Below are 25,280 nucleotides of genomic sequence, written 5' to 3' on the forward strand. Positions count from 1 at the left end.
CCTGGAACTGACTGGAATACCTAAAAAGGGGTTACAATATGTCCAGTATAGGGATGGGCAACTTGAACATTGGCTACCCAAAATGGGGGGAGGGATACAAAGGTAAGAAATGACTGGCTTACAAGCTTTCAAGAGGGAACCTGGATCGACAGGGCGGGGAGGAGGGTGGAGTCTCAAGTGAGTAAGTAATATCCAACCTGCCTAGAAAGAGCTGATGAAAAAAATGTGGATGGGTCTCCTGTGATGCAGGGGTGAATAATTGTTATCAGGATGGATTGTGAGGACTCGAAAGGTAAAGGTGGATATTTTATAGCAAGGAGGGATGTGATTAACCTTTTAGTCTAGGAGCGAAGGCTCCTGGAACCATCACTGGAGAAGAACAGAGATCGGGACCCCACCCAGAGAAGCAGCGAGGCCTGAGATGGAGACAGAAAGGATGACATGAAGAGATGGAATGGCTGAGGATTTGAGATCCAGGGAGGGAAAGGAGCTGTGTGCTGAGGACCGTGGGGGGAGAGGAGGGGCCTGTGGGGTATAACCTTTGGTTGGGGGATGATGCTTGGACGGGATTGTAACTATGGCAATGAAACGATGCATGATAGAATGAGTGTAAAGCTAATGTTCCCCCATGTAAACTATCACACAATAAAAGAAAGAAAGAAAAAAAAAAAAGTATTAGGGAGTTTTCCATCCTCTTCTATGTCCTGGAATAATTTGAGTAGAATTGGTGACAGTTCTCTGAATGTTTGGTAGAACTCACCCGTGAAGCCATCTGGGCCAGAGCTTTTGTTGGTTGGAAGTTTTTTGATGACCTGATCAATTTCTTCTTTTGTTATGGGTTTGTTCAAGTTTTCTACTTCATTCTGAGTGAGTTTAGGTAGGTCGTGTTTTTCTAGAACTATATCTTATCTCATGTAAGTTTTAGAATTTGTTGGAGTACAGCTCTTCATAGTATTCTGTTATTATTCTTTTGATTTCATTTGGTTCTATTGTGACTTCACTCATGTGGTTTCTAATGCGGTTTGTGTCCTCTCCCTCTTTTCTTTAGTTAGTTTTGCCAATTTTATTAATCCTTTCAAAGAACCAGCTTCTTGTCCTGTTGATTCTTTCTGTAGTTTTTCACTTTTCCATCTCATTTATTTCTGCTCTTTATTATTTCCTTTCTTTTGATAACTGTAGGTTCCCTCTGCTTGTCTGCTTTAATTGTTGAAGATGCTGTGTTAATGTATTGATTTTGGTTCTTTCCTCTTTTTGGATGTGTGCATTTATCACAATAAATTGTCCTCTCAGGATTGCTTTCGCCGTGTCCCAAAGATTTTGCTATGTTGTGTTTTCATTCTCGTTTGTTTCTAGGAACTTTGTAAATTCACATTTAATTTCTTCTTTTACCCAGTTGCTTTTCAGCAGGGTGTTGTTCAGTTTCCATGTATTCGATTTTGTTGCTTTGGTCTTCTTATTGTTGATTTCTAGTTTTATAGCATTGTGATCTGAGAAGATGCTCTGTAGAATTTTGATGCTTGTAAATTTATGGAGGCTTGCTTTGTGACCTAACACATGGTCAATTCAGGAAAATGTTCCATGTGTACTGGAGAATAATGTGTATTGTGCTGTTGTTGCATAGAATGCTCTGTACACATCTATGAGGTCAAGTTGGTTGATTGTGCTGTTTAGTTCCTCTGTAGCTTTGTCGAGTTTCTTTCTGGTTGTTCTGTCCCTTTTCGAGAGTGGTGTGTTAAAGTCTCCCACTATAATTGTAGATTTATCTATTTCTTTCTTCAATTCCATTAAGGTTTGCTTCATATATCTTGATGCTCTTTCATTGGGAGCGTATATGTTTATTATGGTTATGTCATCTTGTTCAATTGACCCTTCAATCATTAGATAGTTTCCTTCTTTGTCTCTTATGCTGGTTTTTATATTAAAGTTTTCTTTGTCGGAGATTGGTATTGCCACTCATTTTTGTTTATTGTGGCAGTTAGCTTGGTGAATTTTTTTCCATCCTTTAACTTTTAATCTGTTTTTGTCTTTGTGTGTAAGGTGTGTCTCTTGCAGGCAGCATATTGATGGGTCTTGTGTTCTTATCCATTCTGTCACTCTCTGTCTCTTCACTGGTGCATTCAATCCATTGACATTCAATGTAATTATTGATAAGTATGTATTGATTGCTGTCATTATGTTACTTTTTTGGTGGTGCTGTTCCTTCTTTTGTTCTGCATTCCTTCTTGTGTTGGGTTTGTGTTTTTTATGCTATTTCTTGTCAGTTTCTTCTAAGTTTCCATGTTAGCTTGTTCTGCTTGGGCATTCATTTTTATGATATGTTGTGAAGTTTTAGCTTTCTTTGGGGTTACCTTGTAGTCTACTGACTTTTCTCTGCATTTAAGATACTCCATTGTAACCTGTAATTTACCTGGCATCCTCACCACCTGGGTCTCTTTTGCTATGTTTGTCCCTTCTTTGACACTGATATTCTTTTGGTCTTCAGTTGATCTCCCAGCTTCTTTGAGTTTGTTGTTGTAGTCTTGTTCTGTTCTAGGCTCTGCTATCTGATGACTGAGTTCCAGGTGGTGGTGCCACGCCTGTCAGTCTCTGTTGTCTGTTATTGTTGGTTTTCAGTCCACAGAACTCCCTTTAGGATGTTTTGAAGTGCTGGGTTGGTTTTGATAAAATCTCTCAGGTTCTGTTTATCCTGGAATATTTTGATTGCACCATTGTATTTGATTGATACTTTTGCTGGATAGACGATTCTTGGTTGACAGTTTTTTTCTTGCAGGGCTTTGTATATGTCTCCTCATTGCCTTCTTGCCTGCATGGTTTGTTCTGAATAGTCAGAGCTTACTCTAATTTGCTTGCCTTTATAAGTGATATTTTTCTTCTCCCTTGCTGCTTTTAGTATTCTTTCCTTGTCTTTGATTTTGGAGAGCTTGATTATTATATGTCTTGGATACTTTCTTTTGGGGTCTATCCTTCCTGGGGTACATTTGGCTTCTTGAATGTTTATCTTCCCATCTTTCAAGATGTTAGGGAAATTTTCTTCCAGAAGCGCTTCAGCTGTCTCCTTTGTGGACTTCTCTGATTCTTCTTGTTCCAGAATGCCAATAATTCTAACATTATTCCTCTTCATGTTATCCAGCATGAATCTTAGACTCTCTTCAGATTGTTTTATCCTTTTAGCTGCATGCTCTTGTACCTTGACAGTATTGAGAGACTTATCTTCCAGCTCGCAAGTTCTGGCGTCCATCTCTTCTAATCTGCTCCTTTCCCCTTTCAGCATATTGTGCATTTCTGATATCTTATTATTGATCATCTGAACATCTTTTTGCAGGTTTTAAATTGTTTCCAATGCTGTGCCAATCTTATTTGATCGCTCCTGTAGTACTTTCCTGACTTCTTCCTTGTTTTCCTCCACCCCTTTTTGGAGCATTTGAATTTGTTTCCGTATCATTCTTCTGAATTCTCTCTCAGGCATATCCAGAACCTGCTCTTCCTCCTCAATAAAGCCTTTGTCTGTCTCCAACTCATTTGCATCAGCTAATCTCTTCTGTTTTTGGATGTGTTTCCATAAGGTTTGTTGCTTCTTCTTTGTCATGATTATTATTTTTGTTATTATTATTAATATGATCAGGAGATACACTTCCCTTATCACCTGAATGTGTAGCAGGTGTTGCTGCGTCTTGTCTCAGTGGTGGAATATTATGGGGTATGCTTATAATTTGGCTATATGGCCATGATTGCTGCCTTTTCTTAGATGACGTAGGGAGGAAAAGCTCCCACCTCCAGAAAAGATATGTGATTAAAAGGACCCAAAGCATAAGTAATATGAACGCATAGACAAAAATCACCACTTTGGAACAGAAATGACGCTGTGGTCAACTGTCTCATGCTACACAGTCAGTGTGTGTGCAATTAGAAGCCTCCAGGAGGGGGTGGGGGTGACCCCTCTCTCAGGCCCCTCCTCTAGTCGTTACCATATAGGTGTGCAGGTAAATATTGACGAGTTAATGGGAGAAAGATTGTCCACTATTTTTGTCTCTGAAGGTCTGTTAGTTAGCTGCATGTGCTCAGCGCAAATTTCAGGATAGTTGAATCCTGTTATGCTGTGGTTTTACAGATTGCTTTGTGTTGATCATACACAGGGAGATCTGGCAGCACATCGGCTGTGGATTGCAAGAACAATAGCTGGAAATTCTAAGCTGCTACCTGGGAGAAAGGCGAGGTGCCCGCCCCGGCTCAGACACACAGTTTCAGATTTTGGGCCCGCGGGTGATGTCATAAGTCGCCGCCAAGCTCCCTTTCTCTGTACCATGAAATGTCTGGGCTGAGAAATGAAGTTGGGACAGGAAGAGAGAGAGGGAGAAATGTGTAGTTTCCCGCTGCTCTTTCTCTCTCTATTTTTTTTTTTTTTTTTTTTTGCTGAAAGCACCGCTTTCTGACCTGGGTTGGCTTTAGCCCTGCCCTCTAAACTCTGCCAGGGTGGGGTGGGTAGTTGCCGAGGCAGTCTAGTCTCCAGATTCCTAAACCGCCCGTATTTTCCTTAATATTGTGAGTTTTTCACTTGTGAGTGTGGAAAACTGATGTCCAGGATCTTATGGTAGATTCGGAGCTCTGAAGTTGTTCTATGAGCGCTTCCTTCATGAGATCCCCCTCCCTTCTCACCAGAGCGTACCTTACCTGGTATTAGGCGTCTGTATCCCCAACAGGAAGTTATAATTGTCTTTCTTAGTGACAACCTTCTCTGGTTTTGGTATGAGGGTTATGCTTGCTTCATAAAATATATTAGGAAATTTTCCATCCTCCTCTGTCTTCTGGATTAATTTGAGTAGAATTGGTGACAGGTCTTCCCTGACTGTTTGGTAGAACTCACCATTGATGCCATCTGGGCCTGGACTTCTTTTGGTTGGGAGTTTTTTGATGACCTGATGAATTTCTTCTTTTTTTATGGGTCAGGTTGTTGACATTTTTCAGTGTCAAGTCTATCTAGCCTTGAACACGATATGTTTTTCTATTTATGTAGATCTCTTTTGATTTCTTGCAGTAATGTTTTGTACTTTTCTTTGTATAAGTCTTTCATGTCCTTGTTGTCGTTGTCATTGTTGTTGTTAAGTACCGTGGAGTCAGTTCCAACTCATAGTGACCCTGCACAGGGTTTCTGAGACTGTAAATCTTTACGGGAGCAAAACGCCTCATCTTTCTCCCACAGAACCGCTGGTAGTTTCGAACTGCTGATCTTTCAGTTTGCAGCCTGGTTTGTAAGATTTATTCCTAGGTATCTTATCTTTCAGAGGGCTATTGTAAATGGTTTTATCTTGCCGTGGTGGTTTAATATTATTTAACATAGATCTCTTTTGGGTACAGCATTAACCATGGGTTTTCACTTTGGGTACAACATTAACCATGGGTTTCATGCAGACCATCACAGGTAGCTGGGACCTACCTTGTGACTAAGGACATATGCAGCCTGTTCACCTGAAGGCTTTCTCTCTTGTCAGATGCTGGACAACACACTGCATCCCAGCCATTGATGGGAAGTTGAGACAGACATCTCCCCTTGGAGATGGGGCCACCACTGCCTTAGTTCACTGCAGGCAGGCAACTTCAAGCATTTGCAACTTCTGGGCTGGAATAAGCGCCATACCTGGTTGGGGATAGGTGGGAGACCCAAGGTCAGATAGTAAAGGGTAGGACCCAAACCCAGTCTTCTTATTTCAAACCATCATCTCATTTCATTCCCTATACTGCAAGGTGAGAAGCTGACCCTTCTTTATTTCAGATCCCTGTGCCTGGCATGGGGCTTTGTCCATGGATCTTGCTGTAGTTCAGTTTCTCAGACACAGAACTATTGACATTTGGACTAGATAATTCTTTGTTGTGAAATAGTTCTTCTGAATTGTAGAATGTTTAGCATAATCCCTAGCCTCTATCCATCAGGTACTAGTCTTATCCCACCATACATGACAATCAAACATACCTCCAGATATTGCCAGATGTCCCCTGGAAGCAAATTTGCCCTCTGAGAATCACAACTCTTACTTGAATTTAGCAGTCATCTCTGTTGACAGTTGTTTTTTATATTTGTCCTCAGCTTTCCGCTTGGCCCTCATCCAGCTTCAAGTTTCTTCCATCAAATCAGATAACCTCACACGAGCTTGTAGCCTTGTCCGTGAGGCAGCAGCGAAAGGAGCCAAAATTGTGTCACTACCAGTAAGTATAGTGGAAGCCCTCCCTTTGAGAACTGTAGACCTAGCAGTAAGTAGTATTTGCTATTCCTTTGTGTCCCAGGATCCAGCAAGGCCCCATGGGGCCCCAGGATTTCCCCCCATTGCCTAGATTATGATCCTAACAAAGATCTTTGTGGCAGGATATACTTATATGAGGGGGCTTCACAATGTTCCTGGAAAAATAGAATTGAAAGATAATGGAGTTTTTCCACAAACCTTTTGAAGCCCCCTCATGTGATTATAGGTTTTTAAATTTAAGATAATTTATTCTGTTCAGAAGACTCCTGGTGTGATGTTGTAGGACAAGTACTGGACTGTAAACTAAAAGGTCATCAGTTCAAGCCCACCAGCTGCTCCTCAGAAACCCTATACAGTGTCACTATGAGTCGGAACTGACTCAACAGCACTTAATAACAACAACAATTTTGTTTAGAGGAGGAAGCCAAAATCCTAATAAGTAGAGGAACTTACATAAAGCTAAAATATTTAGTACTGTGGATACTTACCTTTGTTCCTTATGTAGCTAAGTCTTTACAGGACCTGGGCATATAGGTTTCAACACTAAGACTTCAACATTTAAAAAGAATGAAAATGATGAGAAACATTTAAGGAGCCTGTGGCATCTTAAAACTAGTAGTACTCTGTGTCTCTTCCGAGGTAATTTTTTTTATAACCATCTGAAGGGTGACTGCATTTGTTTGTCTAGGCTTAGCCCTAGAAGGGGGGTCACCGCAGATAATCAGCACATGCCTAGACAGACTTCTTCTCCAAAGACCAGATAATCATCAGTGGCTAGAATTATTAAAGATAGCTTCCCTCCCCCTCTCTCCACTGTGGGGAGGAGGCAGCCCTTTGCAAGTCCTGTCTAAACTGACTGGAAATTTTTCAGGGCCACCTCATATTTTATTTAGACCCTGATCCATTCACAGATGTGGCCATTGAGCAGAAATCTTCACCAAGGGAGCTGGATGTTTTATTGTTAAGCCAGTCTTTCTCAAGTCTTTCTCATGGCTCCTGATCATGGTCTTTTGTAGGTTCTTTATATTGCCAAGGTCAGAATGAAAAATCCAGGAGTCAGAGCACTTGAATTCTGCACTTACCCACCTCACGGGATATCTAACATGTGTCTTGTACAACCAGCAATCCCTGGGCTTTTTTCTTGACGCAGTGCTTGGTATGCAAGAGATCTCAATAAATGTAGAATGGATAAATGAGAGTCTTAAGTGTAGTATTTTTGCCTTCTGTTTTCTGAAATAATCTAATTGTTAATCAGTTATACCTGGGTGGAATGAAAGACTTGATAGGATCACAATGATAATGCTGGAGGTGAATTTAGAAATGACTCATTTTAAAGATGAGGATATGTCTTAACTTATGTGGTTTTCAAAGGTCATGCATTTTTTTCTAAACCAAACTTTACTGCTTTACTTACATAGTTGATAATGATAATTTTGAACATAAGAATTCATCCTCACACCCAAAGTCATAGGGGAATGAGCCCAGTTATAGTAGGTCCTAGTTTATTGATACTTAATTTGTTACTATGTAACAGAAATACCATAAGTGGGTGACTTCAATAAAAATTTATTTTTTCGGAGTATGGTGGTGTTGGTTATATGTCGTGGAGTTGGTTCCGACTCATAGCGAACCTGCACAGAGTTTCCGAGGCTGTAAATCTTTACAGGAGCAGAAAACCTCACCTTTCTCCTGCGGAACAGCTGGTGGTTTCAAACTGCTGACCTTGTGGTTCGCAGCCACTACACTACCAGAGCTCCTTTTTCCGAGTATGCTGTTGTTGTTATGTGCCATGGAGCTGATTCCAACTCATAGCGACCCTGTACAGGGTTTCTGAGGCTGTAACTCTTTATGGGAGCAAAAAGCCCCATCTTTCTCCCGCGAAACAGCTGGTAGTTTCGAACTGCTGACCTTGAGGCTCGCAGCCTGATTCATAACCACTATGCTACCAGAGATTTCTAGGAAACTAGAAATCTAATTTTGCACATCACCTCTAGAGGGAGACTCTGTTTACTGTCAGGAAAAATCCTGTGTCATCTTCACTAGCTTCCTTCTTAGTTATCCTTGGAAATCTCCATCTGACAACTGTCTTTCCCCCATGAAAGTTTACTTGTTTCTGTACTTGATTTGCTTGTTTTATATTTCAAAAGTAGTTTAAGACATACTGTACAATGATACAGCCTTACCAACAGAACAAAGAAAATCCATTTCCAAATAGGATTATATCCACAGGAATAGGGGGCTTCATATTTACAGCACAAACTTTGGTTGACACAAATCAGTGCATAATATCATAGCTAACCAAGATTAAAAACTAGCTGTTCTGGTATCAGCACATCTGATGTCTGACAACTGACCATGATCAGGTAGAGAACCCATGACTTCTCTCTTTAAATTTTACCTCAGCCAGTTGTTGAGTTCGGCCTGTGGCCTGAGGCGTCGTCATTCTTCTTCTTAGTTGTATTTTTCTTCTTTAAGTGAGAGGAGAACTAAAAGAAGCAGCAGAATATTAAAATGGTTTTAGCATTTTGGCACACTCCCCCTTCTTTTTTCTGTCAATGTTATTTTAGGAATGTTTTAATTCTCCGTATGGCACGAAATATTTTCCTGAGTATGCAGAGAAAATTCCTGGTGAATCCACACAGAAGCTTTCTGAAGTAGCAAAGGAATGCAGCATATATCTCATTGGAGGTAACTTCCCACTTGCAAGGTATAATGGCTAAATATTAAAAACATCAGAATACACTTTCTTGTTATATTTAAACCGGAGAATACGCTTCAACCATTTAAAAGAATGAGGTAGATCTATTTACAGTAATGTGGAAAGATTTGCAAAACCTGTTGTTATAAAATGGAAAAAAAAACCGGTGAGTTCAGTGTGATGTGTGCAAGATATGCCCATTCAGATTAACCCCACATAAAAAAGGAGCACTATATATTTTGATATGTGGGTATGTATGTAAGGCGGAGCCTTGATGACGCAGTGGTTATTCATTGCTGCTAACTGAAAGATTGGTGTTTGAATTCACCAGCCACTCCACAGGAGATAGGTGCAGCAGTCTGCTTCCATAAAAAGATTTGCAGCTCTGGAAACCCTATAGGGTAGTTCTGCTTTGCCCAGTAGGGTTGCTATGAGTCAGACTCAACTAACTGGTAATGGGTTTGTTTTTCTTTATGTATGTAAAGGCATAGTAAATGCTTTAGGAGGACATACACCAAACTGATAGTGATGATTTTCCATACAGGTGTCAATATAATTTTTGCTGTAGTAGTAGTAGAAATGTGGAAAGAGAAATCACGTCTGAATGCCTTCCATTATAGTAATAGAAGATTGGATTTTTTTTTTCCTCTAAAAGGCCATGTTCCTAAAGGTAGCTTTATTTATGTGATTTTGAAATAAATTTCTTAGTGTTCTCCTTGCTTAACTATATAGCACAGTAAAAATCTGTTCAGTAAATATAGGAAGCAAAATTATTTCTGTATTGTGATACATTGTTGTTTTTAAGTGCCGTTGACTTGGTTCTGACCCATAGTAACCCTCTATAGGGTTTCCAAGGAGCGACTTGGTGAACTTGATCCGCTGACCTTGTGGTTCAAACCAACTTTGCAGTCCAGCGCATTAACCCATAGCCCCACACCAGGACGCCTGTGTTATTTTAGGGATTAGAAATCGTTCAAATAAACAAAACCAATTACTCTCAATTCATTTTCGACTCATGGTGACTCTGTATGTGAAGTAGAGCTATTCTCCATAGGATTTTCAGTGGCTGAGTTTTCAGAAGTAGACCACTTGGCTGTTCTTCCAAGGTACCTCTGGATGGACTTGAACTTCCAACATTTTGGTTAGCAACGTAACACCTTAACCGTGTGTACCATCCAGCAGAGAGAAATGCAGAAACCACATTCAGAGATGGAGAGGTTTACGGCTTAATCCTTATCTTAAGGTCTTTTTGGACCTGGTAAATCTAATTTGATCAACAGGAAATTCCCCCATTTTGTTCTAGAGTTACAGATTATTGCTGAGGAGCAAGACTGAATTTCAAGAACTGTTTGGTTATTTTTTAAATCCATCTTTGCATAGATTTAATCATATTTTGGCTGTACTCTGGAGTATATCTCTGAAAGGTTAGGTTTAAGAAGGGAAAAAATAACCCATGATTAAATAACTCTTTAAAGATAATAAACTTTATTGTTGCACCCACGTGACAATTTATCAAGCTTTTATCAAGAAATCACAGTAGAATTGCTTCATTTAGAATGCTTTGTGTGCTTATATGTTTCTCCTGTCAATGAAAGGTTCCATTCCTGAAGCAGATGCTGGGAAATTATATAACACATGTCCAGTGTTTGGGCCTGATGGAAATTTACTGGTGAAGCACAGAAAGGTAAGTTGGGAATTTGGCAAGTCTTACTACCTCTAGAGAATTTGCCCTGAAGTCTCTTAGACCCTCTCATCATACTATACATACTCACTGCAAGCATTTAGTTGATTGGCAGAGGGGCCTAGTCTTGTTTGTTAATGTAAATATATAAATTTTAGACTTTTCCTCTGCAAAGAAAAAACCTACAGGAATTTTGAGTAGAGTGCATTTGAACACTTGTAAGTTGATTTGGCTAGAGTTGCCACCTTTGTAGTATTAAATGCATATTCATTTAAGATTGTTAGGTCTTCCTGGTGAATTGATCCTTACATCCTTAGGGGATATATCTTTTTTTATTTCTTCTAAGACATTTTTCCTTGAAGTCTCCTTTATATTTGATACTACTATAGCTGCTCCAGTCTTCTTATACTTACTGTTTGATGATTGTTGTTGTTAGGTACTGCTGAGTGGGGTCAGCCTCATAGTGACCCTATGCACAACAGAACAAAACACTGCCCCATTATTCACCATCCTCGAAATTGTTGTCACACGAGTCCATTGCTGATCCCACTGTGCTAATCCATCTCATTGGGGTCTTCCTCTCTTTCGCTGATCCTCCACTTTTCCAAGCATGATGTCCTTCTCAGGGAATTGTTTCTTCTGATAATTTGTCCAAAGTATAAGAGATGAGTATCTGCTTTTGAGGCTTCTAAGGATCCTTCTGACTGTACTACTTTCCAAGACAGATTAGTTTGTTTTTCTGGTAGGTACTTTCAATATCTCCAACACCAAAATCAAATGCACCAGTTCTTATACAGTGTGCCTTATTCATTGTCCAGCTTTCACATGCTTATGAGACCATTGAAAATGCCATGGCTTAGGTCAGGCACACCTTAGTCCTCAAACTGACATCTTTGCTCTTGAACACTTTACAGAAGTCTTATGTTGCAGATTTGCCAAATGCAATAATACATTATTTGATTTCTTGCCTGCTGCTTCCATTGGTGTTGATAGTGGATCCAAGCAAAATGAAATCTTTGACAATTTCAATCTTTTCTACATTTATCATGATGCTATTTATTGATCCAGGTGTGAGATACTCTGTTTTCTTTACATTGAGGTGCAACCCATACTCAAATCTTTCATTTTGATCAGTAAGTATTCTAAGTCCTCTACATTTTCATCTTCATATCACAGGTTGTTAATGAATTATCTTCATATCACAGGTTGTTAATGAATTATCCTCCAGTCCTGATGCCGTGTTATTCATATAATTCATCTTGTATTATTTGCTCAGAATACAGATTGAGTAAAATACAAATCGCTCAGAATACAGATTGATATAGTGAAAGAATACAACTCTAGACACACCTTTCCTGATAATTCTTTTTTTGGGGGCATGGTACATCTTTTTATAATCTTTTGTTTTCAACCTCTTTGCATCTTTGTATTTAAAATATTTTTTGTTGTTGACAATATATTAATTCAGGCCATGTCTGTCTTTTAGTTGCAATGGCTAGTTCTTTTATATTTAATGTAATTGTTGGTAATTTATCTGTTAGCTGTTTTATCTTATCCTTTTGCATGATTCTTTTGTTACTCTGTTATTGTTCTTGTTGGTAAGTGCCATCGAGTCACAGTTCCAACTCATAGCAACCCTGCATAGAGTTTCTGAGGAGTGGCTGGTGAGTTTGAACCACCAACCTTGCAGTTTAAATTAACCTTGTGACTGAATCCTACAGTGCCATACCAGGAATCCACTGTTACCCTGGGGATTATACTATACATGTTTAACTTGTTACAGTCTCTGTAGAACAAATATTGTACCACTTCATATAAAATGTAAAAACCTTGCAATTGTATAGGCTCATTTTCTGTATTCCTGTTCTGTATGCTTTAGATGTTGGTGTGGTGCTGTAAGATAAGGACTGGACTGCTAACCAACCACAAGGTCAACAGTACAAACTCACCAGCTTCTCCTCAGAAACCCTGTACAGGATTACTATGAGTCGGAACTGACTTGATGGCACTTACCAACAACAGCAACAATCTAGTTGTCTTGCATAGTGTAGTTACATATATCATAAATTCCACAAAACAATTTTTTATTTAAGTAGCCATATATATTTTAAGGAGTCCTGGTACTATAGGAAAAGCACTTGACCACAAGGTCTGTTTGAACCATAAGACTAGTGGTTCACATTCACCAGCTGCTCCTTGGAAACCCTAGACAGGGTCGCTATGAGTCAGAATCAACTCAGTGGCACTTAACGACAACAAATAATATATTTTAAATAAATTAAGTGGATAAAATTGTCTTTTATAATAACCCAAATATTGATCATTTCTGATGATTTTTCTTCCTGAAGATCCTAGTTCCTATCTCTTCAGACAGAAGGACTTCTTTTGCATTTCTTATAATGATTAGCTAGCTATGAATTCTTTTCCATTTTTATTTATGAATATATATACTGCCTTCACTTTTTTTATTGTTTCTTTTCTTTTTACAGTTAATTTATTAGAATGTCTGCAAAATTATGCGGAAGAAGAACATTAATGGTTAACATAATTTCAAGGAGATTACTGCATTTCAAGGAGATTTCTTACAATTTTAAAAGATTATCTGTTTATCCATGTGATAGTAACTTTAGAGGGAAGTTATTCAAGTGAGAATGGTTCTAAAGAGAAGAAAGACCTCTTTAGAATATGTCCTCCTGACAAAGTTATCAGCCAAACATTGCCTTCATTCTTTTTTCTTTTTAGCATCCACAGGTGGGAACTTTAATTAATTGAATACTGTTAAAGGACAATATAACCCCCCAAACACATACACATAATAGATAAGAAATGATCACTTGATGTCCAGAGAGACTGGCTGTATGTCTAGGGCATGCTGGGACCTTCCCTGAGAACATCTTCGGTGGGGTTTGGAAGAGGATGCCCCATGTGGGAGGGGCTCAGGATTTAAGGGGGATGACCGGCCAGTACTTGGGCCGCTTGCAATCGCAATGCTTGTTAATTCAGCTGCACTGTGGCCTCCATGGCCTGGAGTTTTGGTAGTGTTGTCCCCATACAGGTGCTTCATCTTGGTCAGGCGCCTCTCATTGGGCCTCTCAGATGGAGCCTCTGCTGGCCGGTGGGCGTTGTAGTACAGGTCGTGGTCAGCATTCATATAGTCACCCAGGCGCTCAGTGTCTAGCTGCTGCTGCCACCGTCGTTCCTCTTTGTGCCTCTCAGTCTCCGCAAAGTATTTGCGCAGCTCCTCAGAGATCTCCATGTTGCTCAAGTCGCATTCGATTCCCCCATCTGACTCACTCTTTGTCTCCTCCTCTGATAATGACAAAGCTTGCTCTTCTCCAGTGGATGACTGGCCCCAAGAGCTGGCAGGTGAAGACTGCCCAGATCCTCTAGAACGGGGGTGGTGCTGAGGGCTGGTCGTAGAAGGACTGAGGGTACTCACCTTGGTTAGCATAACTGCTATAGGGAAGAACCGGAGTGGGGAGGTACCACAGGGAATTGACATAGGTTTCCATAGCCCACCTGTAGGCCTCGTGGTCTCTTTGCGTCCAAGCCATTGCCTGATGATAATGCTGCCAGTATCTTGCATAGGCCGGATGGTGTAACACCAAGCATTAGCGTCTTTCGAAGATGATGCCTTTGCTGCCATCTTTAATGGTGAAAATTCCAACAGGCACCCGAATTTTTTGTTTTTTTCTGCCCACTGGTTCAGTTACTAAACTCAAGCTTATACCAGCATGTACCTCATTGATGCGCAGCATGTAGATTTTGGGATGTAGGCTAGCTGGAACTGTTTTTCGGTGGGGAAACGGAGGGGGTGGGAGGAAGTGGAGGCGGTTGCCGGGGCGGCTCAAAGTGCACTTGCATTGCCTTCATTCTTGAAAGATCTTTTTATAGATGCAGAATTCTGTGATGTTAATTTTCATTTTTTCCCCAGCAGTTTTAAGGACATTCAGTTGTCTTCTAGCCTTTTTTTTTTTTTTTTCCTTCTAAGAAGCCAGTGGCAATTTATATTGTCAATCATCTTTATGTAATTTGTTATTTTTCTATGCTTGCTTTCAAAATTTTGTCATTATCTTTGATTCTAAGTATTTTGTCTCTGATACACCTATGTGATGGTGTGGCGTAATGCGCTGAACTGCAAAGTCAGCGGTTCAAGCTCACCAGTCGCTCCTCAGAAACCCTATGGGTCGGCATTGACTCAACAGCACTTAACAGCCACAACAACAAATACTTATGTATGACTTTATTTGAAGTCATCCTGCTTGTATTTGTAAATCCACATCTTTTATTCACATTTGGGTAGTTTTTGGACTTTAGTTTGCTAAATATTTTTTTGTTCCATTCTCTCTTCTTATGGGACTATAATGTTGTTGCTGTTATGTGCCGTGGAGTCAGTTCCGACTCATAGCGACCCTGTACAGGGTTTCCAAGGCTGTAAATCTTTACGGGAGCAGAAAGCCTCATCTTTGTCCTGTGGAACAGCTGGTAGTTTCGAACTGTTGACCTTGCAGTTCACAGCCACTACACTACCAGAGATCTTGCGTGTTAACACTATTTTGTATAGTTCTGCATATCTCCAAGGCTCTGTTGATATATTTTTCTTTTTCTATTAATTTTTCTGTGTGTTCTTCATGTTAATTTATCTTCAAAATAACTGCTTCTTTAATTATACCCAATTTCCTGTAAGCCAAAACTAAACAAAAAACCCATTGCCATTTAGCTGATTCTGATTTATAGAGGTGATAAATCGTAGTAGAAGTAGACTGCCACTACTTTCTCCTTCAGAGTGGCTTGTGGGTTCAAACTTCTGACCTTTTGGCTAGTGGTCAGTCACTTAACCTACTGCACCACAGGACTGTGAAATTTTTCTAAAATTTTCTTTTGATTATTTAAAAAAAAAAAATTTGAACTTCCTGTGGAGATTTTCGGAGTCCTGGTTTGGCGCTGTGGATTAATGCGTTAGACTGCAAAGCCATTTGAACTGCAAGATCGGTGGTTCAAGTTCACCAGCTGCTCCTTGTAAACCCTATACAGAGTTACTATGGGTCGGAATCGACTCAACGGCAATTAACAACAACAACAAAGGAGATTTTCAATTTTATTCATTAGGAGCTGCTGTTTTTTTGCACACGACCTTCATCTCAATGGCTACATTAAATTCTGTCACATGGGTCATGTTGAAGTCTGTCTCCATTGATTGCCTCTTTTTTGGAGTAGTGGTGGAGAGAGTCACGTTTTCCAGTTTCTTTGTGTGGCTAGTAATTTTGGATTGTATATTGGATTACATGTTGTAGTCTAGATTCTATTGTATTTCTCCAAAGTGTTTTCACTTTTTTTTAAAATAGGTAGTTCACTTGGCTGTACTCAAAAAACAAATTCTGTTTCCTTTTTGAGGTGGGCAGCAGCTTTAGTGAATCTGTTGAGTTGCTAAATCTTAGCTAGGCTGTTTGTAGTGTGCCCTACTCATTTAATTTATCAGTCAATAACAGATTTGGGCAGATTTTATATCCAGAATTTAAGGTGCTCCCTTTTTAACCTGGACTCCTGGGTTAAACAGTCGGCCGTTCAAACTCACCGGCTGCTCCTCGGAAATCTGTATAGAGTTGCTATGAGTCGGAATCGACTTGACGGCACTTAACAACAATCAACAACTTTTTAAGCTTAACCTTTCTAAGATTTTCTCTATTAAATCTTAGTTCCTAAGAAACTGTATTTTCTGGTTCTACAGCCAGTAAGATCATTGGTAGTCTGTACCATTGCTGTTAGCCATCTGGACCCTGTCCTCAGGCTGTCAACTATAAGTAAAATCCTAGTACTATTCCCTTCTTCCAAGTGTTCTTTACTTCAGATTTGCCTGCTTGTCATTCTCCAGTGCTTTTATCTAGCTGTGTTTTTTTATTTTGTGTAGAGTTCATAGTTATCTGTGATAGAAATAGTCTAATAGGAGCTACTCTGCTTGCTCTTACTGAATAAATATTTGGGCTAATTAAGCCAACTCTTTGAAGTACATTTTTTTCAGTATTACGTTTTCCAGTCCATTACTGTAGTATCTATTCCTCCATTTATTTAGGCTTTCTTTATCTTAGTTTTTAAAAAATTATAGATACCTTTTGTTCGATTTAGTTCTAAATTGTGTACTTTGATGCGCGTTCATTTTCTATTTTTTGCTAGTGGAAAGAAGAACTAATTTAAACAATATTGATCTTGTATATAGTGACCTGGAGTCCTGGTATGGCGCTGTAGGATAAACACTGGACTGCTAACCCAAGGTCAGCGGTTCAAACCGACCAGCTGCTCCTCGGAAACCCTAGAGAGGGTTGCTATGAGTCAGAACTGACTCAATAGCACTTAACAATGCCAATATAGTGACCTTGCTAAACTTACTCATTATTTCTAGTAATTACTCAGAAGACATTTTTGGAGTTTCTAGGCATACAGTTCTATCACCTGAGAACCATAAGTTTTATCTTTTTTCTTTCCAATCCTTATACTAGTTATTCCTTTTCATTAACCTTGCTGCTCAGTTTGAGGGTTCAAATAGCACGTGTCCTTGTCTTGGAGGGAAACTTTTCAATATTTCACCATTAATTATGTTTGTTGTAGGTTTATTTCACAAATACTCTTTATCAAATTAAGGAAGTTTCCTTCCTAGAAGAATTTTTGATCTAGTGTTTTTTAAATCAGGAATGAATGTAGAAATTTACCAAATGTTCATTGTTGTTGAGTCAATTCGACTCATAGTGATCCTGTGTAGGGTTTCCAAAGAGTGACTGGTGGGTTTGAACTGCCAACCTTGGTGGCTAGTGGTCCAGTGCTGATTCTACAGTGCCACACACCTCCCCCAAATCATATGATTTTTGTCCTTTGTTTTGTTAATGTAAGTTACACTAACAAACCATATGCATTTACCTTAAATAAATCCAATTTGGAAATGATGCATTATTCTATACATCACTAGATTTGGCTTGCAGATTTTTAGCTATTTTTAATCCTTACCCACTCTCTATCTTCCCTGCCCACTTATCAGTTTGAGACATTTATTCAGAACACTTTCAGATTCTGAGTTTCATCTAGCATTTGTATTGGGTTAAAAAGTAATATAATTACTTCCCACAAGAAACCTAGATGTTAATTTGCACACCACTTAGAATAAAGACTGTAAAACCTGCAGCGTTTTTTCCAGTTTTCTGTAGCAGATTTCATTGATATGTCCGCCAGCCTTGTGGGGTAGATTGTGGGGAAGTTGTAGGTACTGTTTGTACAGTTGTCTTGGTGTAACCTCCATGTCTGCCTGTTGGAAGATGTATGTTATTGTTTCATGTTCCCCACTTGAAAATAGTTAACTGAGTCAATTATTTGTGACGCAGATTCATCTGTTTGACATTGATGTTCCAGGAAAAATTACATTTCAAGAGTCGAAAACATTGAGTCCTGGTGATAGTTTCTCCACATTTGATACTCGTATGTACCAGATAAGTTTTCCTCTTTTAATAACCCCAGTAGAAAAGGATCAGGTATTCCTTTGTTTTTCCCTTAAGTTTCCCCCCAATATAACCTTACTGACTGATCCCAAGTGAGAACAGCAGAGTGGTCACCTATTTGGAAACATTAGGCTGGATGAAGAACAAGGGTTTGACATGATTTTGGTCTTCCATTTGGTTACAACCTGCTCTTAGTGTGTTTTGCTTCCCCAGTGTATCTATTAGGCCAGGATAAACACCTCTCACTTAGATAAGCATTCCATTAGAATGAGTTTCTCATCTCTGTTCTAATGACATAAATGAAGTTTTTATAAGGTTACATCCAAGTATGAGTGAGCATATGTATTTTCCCCATCCCTGGGTATGTGTTCATTGATGGCCTGCCAGTGTTTTGTGATCATTAAGTCATGGAGGCTTTCCCCAGCCACGCCATGCTGTAAGAGCTTTACTTCTTATGTATGTCTTTTTTGTTTGAAAAACAGCTTACTGCAGAGTGGGCCTGGGCATCTGCTACGACATCCGCTTTGCAGAGCTTGCACAAGTCTATGCACAGAAAGGTGAGGAGGCACCACAGTTGTGCTGTGTAGGAGTTTGGAGGTTTAATTTTCTGCTGGTGTCTGTGGGATGGAAAGAGCCCTTAGTCACAATGGCAGCTGGAAAGTGTCTTAATCTCACCCCAACCCCTCCACGTTGACACTGCTTCTCAGACTTTCACTGCCTACGGATGGTAAGGTTTTTAGGGGTTGGGATTTAACTCACATTATGCTAATGCAGGACTCTGGGTGTGACGCTATAGGATAAGCACTGAACTGCTAACCCCACGGTTGGTAGTTCAAATCCACCAGCCACTATACAGAGTCACTATGAGCCAGAACCGACTGGAGGGCACGTAACAACCACAGGGCTAAGGCAGGAGCCATGTCTGTTCTACCTTTTGAGCCCTTCTGCATTTGTGTTTGGAAATATTAACTTGGAGCCCAATAACAATAAAGAACTGGTTCTCATGCTCATGGATTTCACTACTTAGTAGCCCCAGGCCTTGAGTAGCAGTGGAAATGTGGTTTAGACAAGCAGAGGTGACCTGCTATTTTGGCACAACACAGGGCCAAGTCCTAAGATCTGTTTCCAACTCTTCCCATTAATTGGCATGTTGTTGTTGTGAAGTGCCATCAAGTTGGTTCCGACCCATAGTGACCTTGTATAGGGTTTCTGAGGAATGACTGGTGAACTTGAGCCATCTTCCTTGTGGTTCAAACCTACTTTATAGTCCAGTGCATTAACCCACAGCATCACACCAGGACTCCAGTTGGCATAATAACGGGTAGCTACTTAACCTCTGGAGTCCTGGTGTGTCGCTGTGGGTTAATGCGCCAGACTGCAAAGCCATTTGAATTGCAAGGTCCGTGGTTCAAGCTCACCAGCGGCTCCTTGGAAACCCTACACAGGGTCACTATGGGTCGGAACCAACTCGACAGCACTTAACAACTTAACCTCTAGAGCAATAGTTCTCAGTTTCCACATAGGAATGTTGTAAGAGCTAAGGAGAAAGAACTTACAAAGCTCCTTGTATGGTGCACAGCAAATATTAGCACCCCTGCTATGCTACCAACAGTACTTGCAATTCAACTCTCACTTTAAAAAGAGAGATGTGTGCTGATGATGTGACTCCCTGGCAGCAGAGTTGCAGGTGCATGGGATCCAGGGCTGAGGGTCTCTGTTGAGTCTCATCACTAAGCATTAAAACACCTGCTCCGCCTTCAATTTCTATTTGAGTTTGTTTCAACCTAGGTTAGGAACAAGTGAGGTTGATTATTTATTTGCATTCACTGTTCTTTGGCCTTTCTCTCTTCAAGGTTGTCAACTGTTAATATATCCTGGTGCTTTTAATTTAACCACTGGACCAGCACATTGGGAATTGCTTCAGCGAGGCCGGTAAGAAAGAAACCATATTTCCACAGGAATCTTGATGTATCCTCTTTGAGGAAAAATTTTCAGCCTTCCCAGTATGGAGTGTTGCCACTGACTCAGGATGCCCCTGTACCTTCTTTCTTCCCAGGAGTAGTCACTGCTCTCACTTCTGAGGTGATGATGGTCATTTTTGTTGGAGGGAAAAGTTGAAATGGTTGGCTGAATGCAGGGTGGAAGATGGATAAGGGAATGTGATTCCTTAAGTATTAATGGATGCAGTTTTGTCAAAAGCAAGAAAAGCTCAGGAGATTTAGGGATGACCTGTCAGGGGCCTATTGATTTCAGGTGAGGTGGGTTGGTGTCCCTGGGCTGCTAGCTGCAATTCTAGTTTGATTTGGTGGGACGGCCACAATTGGCATGGAGGTGCCATGTGGCCCTACAAGGTATATTGCCTCAGCATAGCCAACCTGTTCTCTCTGCCCACCTGATTTGCTTTAACCAGAAAAGTTCCATTCTTTTGGCTTATACTAGGGAGTCTCTTCAGTGGCACTATTAACATCTTGGGCTGGGTAATTCTTTGTTGTGGGGTGATGTTCTGTGTAATCATGTCCTATTTAGCAGCATTCCTGGCCGCTACCCACTAGATGCCAGTAATAACTCCCTAATTGTAAGAATCAGAGTCTTCAGACATTGCCAAATGTTCCTTGCTAGGCAGAATTGTCCCTGATTGATAATCAGAAGAGCATTGGAGGTGCTATAGAATAAGCCCTGGACTGCTAGACACAAGGTTGGTGGTTCAAACCTACTAGCAGTTCCATGGGAGGAAAATGAGGCTATCTGCTCCTGTAAAGATTTACAGTCTCAGAAACCCTGTTTTGTTGTTAAGTACTGTGGAGTCGATTCTGACTCATAGTGAGCCTGCACAAGGTTTCTGAGGCTGTAAATCTTTACGGGAGCAGAACGCCTCATCTTTCACCTGTGGAACCGCTGATAGTTTTGAACTGCTAACCTTGAGGTTGGCAGCCCGACTTGTAACCACTATACTACCAGAAACCCTATATAGGGTCTCTATGAGTTGAAATCTACTTGATGGCAACAGGGTTGGTTTTTTGGTTTGGCTGATTGAGAACCACTTAACTTATACATAAGATACTGTTTGAAGAGAGGTTCCATGGCTTTGACTGTTTCCCTTCACATCTGAACCAGCTTGTCCTGCCCTAGTTTTTTTTTTTTTAAAAAAAAGACGGACTCATATACTTGGGATTGAGGCATATGTAATGAGCATTTACCTTTTCTGTCTCTTGATTACAGGGCTGTTGATAATCAGGTATATGTGGCCACAGCATCTCCTGCCCGGGATGACAATGCCTCCTACGTTGCCTGGGGACACAGTACTGTTGTGAATCCCTGGTGAGTGGCTGTGTGAGGACAGGTTCTCTAGACATTTGGAAGAGATGGTATACGGACAGATGGGCTATCTGCTCCTGACCAGCCTACCTTTGCCTTCCTCCCTACTTCCATCTCTGCTTTTGGTCTGCCAGATTTCTACCTCTCTGTGACAGTGGTTCTTATTAACCCTTCCACTTGAAAATCATGTGAGAACCAATCAGCTTGCTCTCCTGATTGAGTGTGTGGCCTCCTCTCTCTTCTGAATTTCACAGTGGCTTTCACTGTCAGTCAGACTTAGATGGTGTAAGGGAAATAAGGCAGCAGTGATGGATGGGTGGTTTTAGTCAGAGGCTCCCAAACCTTTGGCGTTTGGTTAACATTGAAGAGTGTCTAGTCTTAGGGCAAGAGTGAGTTCCAGGGTAAGTGCTTCCAGCATGCAAAAATAGTGTGGTCTCCTTCAACTTCACAGGGGCAAAGAGAACCAGACTCCACATCAGTTCAAGGCTGATTCCTATGAGGCTGAGTTCAGGCATGCTTCCACCTCCCAAGTGTTTCTGCTCTCTTCTGACACCAGCTCTCCCTCCCATGGCACTCTATTTCTCAACTGGGTTCAATAATCGATTGCGGTGGCCACCAAGAACTCATGGCCAATCCACAATTAGGGGTTTATCAGGGAAGTGTGCAGGATACAACTCAAGATCAGAAACAACTCAGGATGCAGCAGTTCTTTGGTCAGCAGCGCATCTTAGTCATGCTGCAGACATGCCTCTCTCAACCTGGCCTCTTTGTCACGTGGCCCCTTGGCCCCTGCTAGGACAAGTGGTACAAACTCCTTTAGCCCTGTGGATAAATGTCCACATGAGCTATTCTGCAAGCCAGGCTATTGCCGAAAGGCACTCAGCCTGACTCATTCCATGGGCCAGGAAACCCGCTCCTTTATCTCGCCATGCCGCTGCCACTGCTTCTGCCGCTTCCTCTGCCACCACCAGCTTTCTCTGTGCAAGGATCTTACGCTCTTCTTTCTTCGTAATGTTGGGGTCCTTTGTTCCTGCTTCTGAGATGGCTCTTTTTAAGCATAGCAGGACGGCAAAACTAACCAATTCCCAAGTTAGAGTCCCGTATACAATCATTTGGTAGAAGCTCCATGGTCTCATGGCTAGAAGAGACATGTTAAGTAAATTAAATTTGCTGTACCACACAGAGGAGATTCAATTTAGGGAAACTGTGAAAGGGTAAAACATTTCATTACTCAGTGAAACCAGCACTTAGGTCTACTCAGATTCACGTGTAATTCTGTACATATAGTCTGTATTTGTACAGTTGCCACAGGAAAATTCCTGGCTGCTGCAAACAATTAATACATTTGGCTGCTAGCCAAAAGACTGGAAGTTTGAGTTCACCCAGAGGTGCCTTGTAAAAAAAAGCCTGGCCGTCTGCTTCTGAAAATACAGCATTGAAAATCTAAAGAACACAATTCTATTCCGACAACTAACGGTATCGCCACAAGTTGGGAAACAACTCTACAGCAACTGGTACATTTTAGCTTCTCAGACATCTGTGTGAACACACACAAATTGATACATATTCTTTAAATCTCAGGATAAATGTATCAGTAACGTGATTAAATATCTCTAAAGGTTCTCCCATCTGACTTTAATGAATGTGTGTGTGTTTGTATGTGTGTGTGTGAGATAGGAGAAGGCCTTGGAAGACAGAACTAGTGAGGTGTCTTTCAGTGATTCCCCATGCACATTGGGTCTCGGGTATGAGATGAGTGGAAGGATTAAGCTGGTTTGAAATTTTTCATAAACTTGATCCAGTATCTCTGTACAGAGCTAGTGGCACTTGGGAGAGATGGTATATGGATGGGTGGGCTATAGCCTCTTGGGTTGGATTGTCCTGCTCATTTTCCTGATGAATTCTGCTAGTGACCAAACTGTCTGCTTGTATAAGACTTACTTTAATTTATTTTAGGACCTTGGTTTATACTGATGGAATGGGTACTTGGGATCAGTGATACATAAGTCTATGAATGCCAGGAAGGAAATAGAAAATAAAAGGATTATATTAAATGACACTAATGGTAGTGTTTGTAACTAATTTTTGTCACTGACTAGTAAACTGAACTAGTTATTATGTCAGATGGTTTTTATGTCAGGCTACTCTGTGTGTTTTGTGCTTTGCAGAAATTTCATTTCACCATGTGTATATTTGAATCCCTGCTCTGGACCCAAAGACTAAGCTCTGGGTAGTTTTGTAAATTCGCCTTTTCCTGAATCTATGAAGCAGTGTTTCTTAATGTGAGGTTCTTGCCAGGCTCTTTTTAGGTCCCCCAGATTGAAATCTTCCCCTCAAATCTGAAACTGAAACCAATTGACTTAAGAATTCAGGGAGTGCAGGCACAAAGCTTGAGACCCAAACAGATCAGAATCCTCCAGGGTAGGATTGCAGCTTAGAGTAAGGAAGGAGGTCCAGACTGCCCTTATGAAAGGGATTTCCATGAAATGCACTTAAGTGGGGGCAGGATGGTGCTTCCTGCTGGTTATAGGTAGCTCTGTTCTCTGATCCTTACTGTCATACGATATGTCTCTTAGCAGTTTGCCATTTACAAAATGAACTCTATAATTTTCTCACTCAATTTTACAGAACTCTTCTTTCCACTGTATAAATTAGGAAATGAAGTCTCCAAACGACTTACAACAAGGTCACCCAGCTAGTTAAGTGGTAGAACAGGCATTTACACCTCTGTCTTACAGTTTTAAGTCTCAGAGTCGTTCCCTTTCACCCTGTAAGATAGGGAGGAAAACTAGAGAGCTTGAATATCAGCAAATACTAGTAAGTCCATTCATTCTTCTTTGAATCTTTTTCAGGGGGGAGGTCCTAGCCAAAGCTGGCACTGAAGAAACGATCGTGTATTCAGACATTGGTAAGATGTGTCCTAGCACAGGTTAGGCCTTTGATTGATGTCTCCATTCAGTTGAGGCCAGTGCCCATGACTGCAAAGTGCCTGTCATTTGGTGGGGCTCCTTCATGCCCTCCGTATTCATCCTCCAGGATGTTCTGGAACCTAGTCCTCTGGCCAAGCTCCAGGGCAATAGTTCAACTTGAGTTTTCTTGGTTTGGATTGAAATGACTCTAGAGCTAGTGACTCTAGGCTATCTATGCTTCTGGACAAGGCCTGCATTACTGAATTACTTGCTCAGACTCTGGTTGTATTTATACTCAGGAAGAAATCTGCTTACTTTATGTGGAGTTACATCTTACTAATTTTGTGTTTTCCTGGTTTTTCAGATCTGAAGAAGCTGGTTGAAATACGCCAGCAAATCCCCATTTTTAGCCAGAAGCGATCTGACCTCTATGCAGTAGAGACAAAAAAGCTCTAAAGATTAGTTTTCAACATGTCACGGAACAAGATAAGATTTTGCAGCATAATCAACTCCCTGATGAATTTTTTAATGGAGATACCCCAGCCCCAGCCCCAATCCCTTCTTTTTAATTTCCACCTTTTTCCTCCCTGAAAGATTTTTAGATTATGAGTATCAAGCCCTAAACCACTGCCATTAAGTCAATTCCAATTCATAGTGACCCTATAGGATGGAGTAGAACTGCTCCAGAGAGTTTCCTAGTTGTGGAAACTCCCTGGATGGGCTTCCACATCTTTCTCCTATATGTTAACAGCCGTATGCTTTCACAGTGTGTCACCAGTGTTCCTGTGATAGCGTATCAGCACATAGTTAAAATGATGGTCACTTACCAAGATTTGTGCTGTTGTTGAAGAGCCAAAGGGGAGGGCACGTGCCTCTAAAGTTTCCATACATAAATTGTCTCAAAGCACTTAGTAAGAGTATCATCTTGATATCCTGGTGATTGATTTACCTAATACAGATATC

At 40.7% G+C, this 25,280-nt stretch overlaps 1 protein-coding gene and 1 pseudogene across 1 annotated transcript in view; one reads left to right on the plus strand and one right to left on the minus strand.

The window, feature by feature from the left end:
• The window catches only part of NIT2 (nitrilase family, member 2), a 49,217-nt gene extending 24,365 nt beyond the window's left edge, over positions 1-24,852 (plus strand). Inside the window, exons 4-13 of the mRNA XM_006868647.1 lie at positions 3,172-3,224; positions 6,080-6,198; positions 8,801-8,921; positions 10,527-10,615; positions 17,980-18,073; positions 18,576-18,650; positions 19,947-20,025; positions 21,313-21,411; positions 24,261-24,316; positions 24,682-24,852. Coding sequence (XP_006868709.1) covers positions 3,172-3,224; positions 6,080-6,198; positions 8,801-8,921; positions 10,527-10,615; positions 17,980-18,073; positions 18,576-18,650; positions 19,947-20,025; positions 21,313-21,411; positions 24,261-24,316; positions 24,682-24,773 — 877 coding nt within the window. The 3' untranslated portion in view covers positions 24,774-24,852. The remainder of the gene's footprint in view (positions 1-3,171; positions 3,225-6,079; positions 6,199-8,800; positions 8,922-10,526; positions 10,616-17,979; positions 18,074-18,575; positions 18,651-19,946; positions 20,026-21,312; positions 21,412-24,260; positions 24,317-24,681) is intronic.
• Positions 13,549-14,258, minus strand: LOC102839736 (annotated as a pseudogene).
• Positions 24,853-25,280: the final 428 nt, after the last annotated feature.

Source organism: Chrysochloris asiatica, unplaced genomic scaffold, assembly GCF_000296735.1.
Source record: "Chrysochloris asiatica unplaced genomic scaffold, ChrAsi1.0 scaffold00120, whole genome shotgun sequence".
Taxonomy (NCBI): domain Eukaryota; kingdom Metazoa; phylum Chordata; class Mammalia; order Afrosoricida; family Chrysochloridae; genus Chrysochloris; species Chrysochloris asiatica.